Genomic DNA, 8,740 nt, shown 5'->3' with positions numbered 1-8,740 from the left:
TGCTCCAAAGAGGCCAGGTCAGTAGCTTGGGTTGCCAAACAGATGTCATCAGTGTAGATGAACTTGTGGGATCTGGTGATGGGCAGGTCATTTGTGTATATGTTGAACAGGGTCAGGGAGAGAACTGAGCCTTGAGGAAGCCCATTTTTCTGTGTTTTCCATGCATTTATTGTCTGTCCTCTGAATCCCCTGTTGTTGAGCAGAGTTTGGATTGTGGCTGTTGCCCAGGCAGGGAGCACTTTCCTGAGTTTCAGCAGGAAGCCTTTACGCCAGACCATATCGGCTGCTGTGAGGTCAAGGAACACAGTCCCTGTTTTGAGCTTGCTCTCAAAGCCATTTTCCATGTAGGTGGTTAGGGCCAGTACTTTTTCCCCTGTACTGCGGCCTTTACGGAAACTGGCCTGGTCTATCCTACGTATTGACTCTACTCCTGGGGATATACGTTTTAGTTGTAGTATGAGGTGTTCCAAGATTTTAGAAGGAACACAGTGTGTGTGTGTGTGCGCACACGTGCGCTTGTGTTATTACTCATATCACATACAAACAGAATAGTGTTATCCCATTTGATTGGACAAGAGACCTTTGTATTAATTATGCTAGGTATGGTATGGTAGGTGGGGTTGATTATTTAAATATGAAGACTGAAGGCTCTGCACAGTGGCACACTGAACACGGACACACACCAACACTGATGCTTTGACTAACTTGAGGCATATGGTATGAAACTTAATAAACAAGTCTTTGTTATTTTAACTTAATATCAGTGCTTCTTGAGAATACTGATGCTGTGGTTACACATGTTGAAGTAAATATTTAAGTATTTAAAAGGTTGTGTAATTGGTTAATTTTGGAAAATTTATTTGCAGGAATCTAGAAGCATGGGACCAGAAGTCACTTTCAATGGGACTTACACTGTTCATGACGTGCATCCCTGCTATGAATCGGATCACACAACTTATGTATTTACAAGCAATCCCTCTATAATATGTGTATTATTATATATTGTTCTAGGCTCATTGTCAGTTATCACAATATGCGGAAACCTTCTTGTAATCATCTCCATTATTTACTTCAAACAGCTCCACGTCCCTACAAATTACCTCATCCTCTCTCTGGCTGTGGCTGATCTGCTTGTTGGTGTTGTAGTTTTCCCTTTCAGCATGGCCTTTACTGTAACCTCATGCTGGTATCATGAGGGTTTATTCTGTAAGGTACGGGGAAGCTTTGATGTAACTCTAAGCACAGCGTCTATTTTGAACTTGTGCTGCATTTCTATTGACAGATACTACGCAGTATGTCAGCCTCTTGCTTATAAAACTAAAATAAATGATAAAGTTATCGGGATTATGATCCTGGTGAGCTGGGGAGTTGCTGCTCTAATTGGCATTGGCATCATGGTTGCAGGGTTTAATCAAGGAAAATGTGAAGAAAGTTGTTTAATTGATGCTCTTATTTCAACCACTCTGGCATGTATTTTTTCTTTTTATATTCCAGTCATTATAATGCTTTGCATCTACCTGAAAATTTTCCTTGTAGCACAAAGACAGGCAAACACCATTCAGAGCACAACCTGTCAGAGCACAAAGTCTGGAACAGCTGTCAGTAAGATGGAGAGAAAGGCCACCAAAACTCTGGCTATCGTTTTAGGAGTTTTTCTCTTATGTTGGAGTCCTTACTTTTTTTGTATCATCTTTCAGCCTTTAACATATGATGTTACACCAATTGCTGTGATTGAAACTCTTAACTGGCTCACACTGTCAAATTCAATGCTCAATCCATTTATTTATGCTTTCTTTTATAGCTGGTTCAGGTCAGCTTTCAGAATGATCATTTCTGGGAAAATAATTCAAGGTGATTTTGCTGACTCCAAGCTATTTTGACTTGAGAATGTTCATTTTAATCAGAGAGCAATGATGAAGTCTCAAACACTAAAAATGCACCTTTAATGCCATGATAAACTGTATGAAATGGCATTTTGTATTTACAAATAATAATTTAGTACGTGAAAGTAAAATGGTTTCAATTTTAATACAATAGCACAATCAGATAGCTACTGCCTGTAAGACAATGTTTTGTAAAGCTCTTTTACACAAGCAGTTACGTTTACTAGCCTAAATTACTTAAGCAGGTCATTCCATTCCAGGCTCTGTGAGTGACAGCGGGCCTCCTGCAAAATCACTGGTACAAAAAACTTCGTCCTTAACTGGCTTGTACGAATGATTTAGGGGAACTTGCTGTATTCAATATTTACTTGTATTTTTAATTTTCTTTTAATAATGCTCAAAATCACAATAAACTTTTAAAACTTTTTAAAGTGCTTTACAAAAATAAAGGATATAGAATAATAAAGTTAGCAATAATAAAGTAAAATACAATAAAACAATAAAATAAAAGTCAAGCAAATGCCTTTGGTTATAAGAAGTGGCTGGCAGATAAAAGTGAGTTGAGGCCACAAACCCTGTGAAAACACATTCATTTAAGTAGGCCTACTTAAAAGAGGATGAGGAACTGGTAAGTCTCACCTCATCAGGGAGTTTGTTTTTCAGTCTAGATTATGGAATGGTCAGCAGAGCCTTGTCTGAGGACTTCAGGTTGTGACCGGGCACATGAAGTGAGAGGATCTGAGATGTACTCAGGTGCAAGTCCAGAGCCGGCCTTAAAGGGTATCAGTAATATCTTAGAACCAACTCAAAAATTGACTGGAGCCAAGAGAAGCTGAAACAGGAGTAACATGCTCTCTTTTTTTGGTTTTAGTGGAGATTCTGGCTGCTGAATTTTGGACAAGCTGTCATTTGTGTAAACTCTATTGACTCAGACATGTTTATAGAGATTTACAGTAGTCCACTTTTTCAGTAATTTTCCGTAACCGCTTATCCTGTTAGGAGTTGTGGGTGGGCTGAAGCCTATCCCAGCTGACATTAGGTGAGAGGCAGGGTACATCCTGGACAGGTCACCAGACTATCACTGGGCTGACTCATAAAGACAGACAACCATTCACGCTCACATTTAGTGTGTCTTTGGACTGTGGGAGGAACCTGGAGAACCCCAGGAAAACCCACACCGAAACGGGGAGAACACGCAAACATTACATAAAAGGGCTCCTTGAACACAGGTTCAAACCAGGAACTCTCCTGTTGTGTTGCAACAATGCTACAGTATTCCAAATGAGAGTGAATAAAAGCATTGATGACAACCTCTAGATGTCTACTGGATAAAACTGAACTGAACTTTGAAAGTCTCCTGAGCTGCAGAAAACAAGACTTGAATGAGTAGTCCATTCCTTTTGAAGCAGTCATATACAAATAGTCTGCTGTTATTCCAACCTATGTTTTGCACTGGTGGATTATATTACTCTGAAGCAATTTTGAGTTTAAAAATCCTATATAAATCACATTGCATAGCCTAACGATAAACATAATTTAGATTGGCTATTTATGCTCTAGTCTAATATTACAATATCAATTATGGTGTAATTAATTGATTATAATCAATGACTTCCTTTCCCAGTGATTATTAGTTTTCAGATTTTGTTAGCGTAAGATTTTTTTAATGTTGTGGAAGTATTTTTCTCCCAATAAAATATAAACATGAAGTAGCAGAGAGCACCTGTGTTTCTGTTGTTTCATTGCAATAAACAGGCTACGTCTGTGTTCCACTATGAAGGGCTATAGAGTGGACAAGATCATGGAAAAGGCACAAAACCAACTATTAAATGGGAGACGGGCTGAAGGAGAAAGCTGACCACTTACTCCAAAACTAACATCCCTCTTACCTGAGGCCATCCTTGAAAAGATCATTGGCTTGACTAAGAAAGTACATCTCAACATACCAAAAGCAAAGATAGGCAAAAAAGGAAATTCCAAAACCTCCAAATACAAAACAACACTAACAAGACAGAAATCCTTACTTGGAGGGAAAAGACTGACAATCCCACACAAGATGAAACACATGACAGATGGATAAAGAACTTGTCAGACAGGGAACTTACCCAACCAGAGAGAGAGGTTTTAGCCAAAGGACTGAACTTTGCCACGACACCACAGCAGTTACCTATAGTTGATCTTATCACAACTACAGAATCAGCTATAAGGAAAAACAACTTGACAGAAACCAAAGCCGAGCAGCTTAGGCAGTGGCGTCGCCTGGCCTGGGCATCCGGGGCTTTAGCCCCGAACGTTTTTTCTTAAGCCCCGGATAATTCAACTTCAGAAGAAATAATGATAACTGTACATTAACGAGCCACTAAAGAAGTTGTAGTTTTCCATTTTCAGTGAATGCAACACAGGATGACGTCGAGACTGGTTAATCAGAGAGAGGGGTTGCGTGAAGCATCCGTGTTTTATTGGCTGATAGCCTCGCGTCACCAGGCTCTTCCGGTATCTAAACCGCTGGCGCGCTGGAGGGAGACGTTTTAGCAACAACACGAAAGATCATGGATATAAGACGTTTTTTCAAAAACAAGGAGGCTGACTCGGCTGAGGCTCACGTCTCCGGGGAGCCGTTACCAGAAACAGGTAAATGAATAATTTAAATTCTGTTTATTCCTTCAAAATTATGTGAAACGTGTAGTGTTAGGGGGGCGTGCCGGCGGAGCTGCAGGACAGTCCTCCGCGGTGATAGACGCTCTTGGGCGGGCTGAAAATCCCTGAAGGCTCGGTACGGCTGGCGACTTTTCCCACACATAAATTCAGTGATATTTTTCTCACATAAGTTACCAAAGATACCACACACAACTACGTAACTGTTGTTATGTCCTTCTAACGTTGCTGTGTGGGTTAAAGTGTTGGCCTTTTTCTTTTTATTGTGAAAGCTGAGCTTTCACAATAAAACTCCCAAGGACTTCCGAAGGGCTGACGAGCGCCACGAGCACCTCTATCTCATTTTGCCTTAAACTGACTCATGTAATGTGCATTTTTTGGGGAAAATATGGCTCCTGATATAGTCTGTAGGCATCATCACTCAATTTTTTCACATGGTCTGGTGTTAAAAAAAAAGCAAACTAAAAATCGCAAATCATGTAACCTCTAACATTTTTTAAAAATTGAGGGGGAATATGACTTGGCTTCAGTCAAAATATTTACAAAATATTTATTTTTTTGGCTTTAATTCCTGTGTTATCTATAAGTGCATCATCCTGTTTCTATCAATATAATATAATTTTATTTTGACACATTTTGAAGTACATGTTGGCAGTATTTGGCTGTAGACAAGACGCAATAAGGCTCAAGAAAGCATAGAGCTTTTTTCCCAGGTAGGATCCCCTAGACTTCCCTATAAGGTTCTGGGCTCAGCCCCCAATGTTCTCAGTCCCAAGAAACGCCCCTGAGCTTAGGTTGAAAGTGTCAGCAGCTCTGTCCAATGCTAAGCTCCCACCCTTCAATCTCACTACTGAGGAAAGAAAAGCTGTGACATCCCTGAGCAAGGATCCAAACATTACCATCCTTCCAGCAGATAAAGAGAGATGTACGGTAGTTCTTAATACATCTGACTACCACAATAAGGTCTCTACATTACTCAGTGATACTAACACCTACAAAACTCTGAAACGAGACCCAACTCGTGGTTACACTTGCATTCCAACCATGGAGGCAGTGGAAACAGTCAGGCAATGTTTGCTACATGACAACACCCTTGTTGGGATTAACAGGACCACAGATGATTTTTCATTTGGTAAAATCATAACTGGAGATTTAAAAGCTTTTTCCTCTGCATGCTCTTTGTCTTCAAACAAAGAGGGCTATGCGACACCCATCTCCACAGGAGATCTCACCTCACACCTCAGTGAGACTCAAGTCCGAAAACTTGATTGGACCTTTACAGTGACATGTGACTCTGATGTCACAGGCATCGATACAAGGTCTGCTCCCTCCAAGCCTTCTCCCTCTTCTTGCTCCAGCTGCTTCAGCAGCTCCCACCTCTCTTTCCGGCTGGGTCTGGAACCGCAGAGGCCCAAACCCCTGCTCCATAGCCCAGACCACTAAAGGGAGGGCAATTGATCACAGACTCTCTTGTAAACACAAGGTTAGCAAACCAGCTTTCCAGCAACAAGGAACTAAGTGAGTTAGCATCCAGCGTCTAAAGTGCAACACACACCGCCGCCATACGCCGTGCGTCAAAACGCCCGCCTCCATTATATTCTATGAACCAACCCACATTGGCGCCGGCCGCCGCCTCACCGTGCCGCACCCCTCTGCTTCAGCCCACGACTCTATTTCCAGCTCTCATGGCGGCGCTGCAAGAAAAGCCTTTTATGTACGTTTTGGCCGCTGTAGTATCAACTCCGGTTGTTTCAAATTTTTAATAAGACGACTTTGATAAGAAACTCATCCGTGAAATCCAAGTTGCTGTTGCCTCAAAATTTTTCCTCTTCTTCTTCCGTTACTAGCAGTTGGCAACCGTTGGCAACTAGTGTAGGTACAGCCACCTAGAGGGCTGGGGTGGGAAATACACGTCAATGGTGCCACTGCGCGCCGCTGCCAGTGTGTGTTGGGGGTCGGCACTTGACGGCCACAGCGCCGCGCCGGCGGCGGTGTGCGTTGCACTTAACTCTGCAAGGACCCCGAGTGACCAGCTTCCTCGGATCAGAACCTTTGGAACAAAAGACCCAACAGAGACTGCAGCTGGAACCATCTTCCCAGCCTTCTTCTGCCGGCTAACAGCAGTACACCACCAAGTGAATCTTTCCTCCATCCATTCAAGGATCGGTAATGTAACAACTGGGCATAGCTTATCACAGCTTTACAGGCTAAGCAAGACTGTTTGACTTGTTGTATGTGATTTGCTGTTTACTGAGTTATTGTTGTGATAGATTGCAGTTAGGTCATTGATTAGTTGGCTTCACCACAGCTAAGTGTTTAGTTTGCTAATACTGTTCACAAACAGATTCTTGCATGCAACTAAACAATCTGCACTAATCCAGACCGTTTGCAGCACACGTCACATTGACACAGACTCATTAACAAATAGGCTTTCAACAGAGCTACATCCAAACAGGCATTTCAGAGTTCCCCTTCTTTTCCTTTGTCTTTGTCCTGACCACACAGTCAGACAAACACCTCCCCCGGAAACTGAAGCAGCCTTCATTCGGCCATTTTGGTAGTTCTCTGTTGTCAGCCATTTTGTTTTGTAGGCCAAACGGCTCCTTGATCACCACCTTTGTCTTTCGCTTCTTTCTCCCTCACACACACACACACACACACACACACATATACATACCAAGCTTGTATATAGTTAGTTAGAATTTGTGTGTGCTAATTTGCTAATTTGTGAATAAATATAATTCTTTGGAATCATGCCTGCTGTCTGTTTAATGTTGCACAAGGGTGAATGAATAGTCAACCTCTGCTGCGTCAAGAACTCCGAAATCCTTCAGGCGTTACTGTTAATTTTGGTTGCTGTCATTAATTTAATTATTAATCAAACTCCAAATTAATAGTTTAGCCTATTTTATGAGGCTGATATCTTTAATTGGCTATCATTTTTCCCTTTATGGGAATGGTGCCCCACGAGGTGATTTAATGTTAATTAAGTCACATTATTTAACTTAATTATTAATAATAATTATTAATTATTTCCAATGGCCAATGTGGCAACACGAGGGGGTGATTATTAATTTATATATTAGGGGATCTCTTTACCGACAACGCCACCTTGGGGTAGGGCCCAAGGACCCATATTAAAGGTGAACTATCACCAGAAAGACACTCAGGTTCGTTCACTCAGGGAGGGCAGGAGACAGAGTTCAATGATCATAAAAAAAATATATATATATTTTATTAGTTAAAACAATGGGGTTTAACCAAAAAGCAGAAGAGAGCCCAACTAAAGGAAGGGGATACAGACTGAGGTTTACCGGCTGGAGGAGGGGGTGAGGGAGGGAGGGGGAGTGAAGTCCAAAAAGAAAAAGGAGAGCACCCCAAACACACAGCAAAAACGTGAAGTGCACACAAAGCAAATCTTGAACAGGGGTCACACAGCACACAGGGGATCACCACCACCCAGGGAAACCACCACCACCACCACCACCGTCGGCCTTCAGCTGTAGGGGAAAAAGGAGAGACACAGTCAAAGCTCAAGGATAAGAAAAAAAGAAAAACAATATCCCATAACATAAGGAAACAAATTGTAATTAATTAATAAACTGACAAATATGGATTTAGATCAATAATAAATCAACCAAACAAAAGAAACACAAAGGAAACCAAGGAGTGTCTGGCCAGAGATATCAACTCAACAGTTAATCATCATAACTGATATAACACAAATAACTGAGGACTCAAACTGAGGAGTTCCCCTCCCAAATGAAACTTAATTACAATAAATTCCCCAAAACAAAACAAGGAACTACACTAAGAAATTCAAGAGAATCGACCAATAATTAAATAAGAAAATAAACAAAACAATTAAGCCAAACCTTGATTAACACTCACACATACACACGCACATACACACGCACAGCCCAGTCCAGATGGGTGGCTGGAAGCTTGTGTTGAGTGTGGCAATGGTATCTCATACCACTACACCAATTTAACCCCAACATATTTGGTGCCTCCGTGTGAGGTAAATATATGTTGATTCCCAACACCCTCCACGACAGAACCAAGCTCAGTCCAGATCAGATATATCAACTATTGGATCTCTGCCTGAGAACTACCTTTTTCAAATATGGCAATTTTTACAGACAGAAACATGGCTGTGCGATGGGCTCACCAGTATCGCCCATTGTGGCTAGCCTATACAT

The 8,740-nt window shown here is 41.5% G+C and overlaps 1 protein-coding gene across 1 annotated transcript; it reads left to right on the top strand.

Annotated features, from left to right (window-relative positions):
- Positions 1–878: 878 nt before the first annotated feature.
- Positions 879–1,999, top strand: LOC125896805 (trace amine-associated receptor 1-like). Its single transcript, XM_049589676.1, has 2 exons — positions 879–1,206; positions 1,279–1,999. Exons 1-2 carry the CDS (start codon positions 879–881, stop codon positions 1,878–1,880), a joined length of 930 nt encoding a protein of 309 aa, XP_049445633.1. The 3' UTR covers positions 1,881–1,999.
- The last annotated feature ends 6,741 nt before the right edge of the window (positions 2,000–8,740 follow it).

This window comes from Epinephelus fuscoguttatus, linkage group LG11, assembly GCF_011397635.1.
Source record: "Epinephelus fuscoguttatus linkage group LG11, E.fuscoguttatus.final_Chr_v1".
Classification (NCBI taxonomy): domain Eukaryota; kingdom Metazoa; phylum Chordata; class Actinopteri; order Perciformes; family Serranidae; genus Epinephelus; species Epinephelus fuscoguttatus.
Note: the sequence above shows the minus strand (reverse complement) of the source record. Positions and strands in the feature narration are given on the sequence as shown.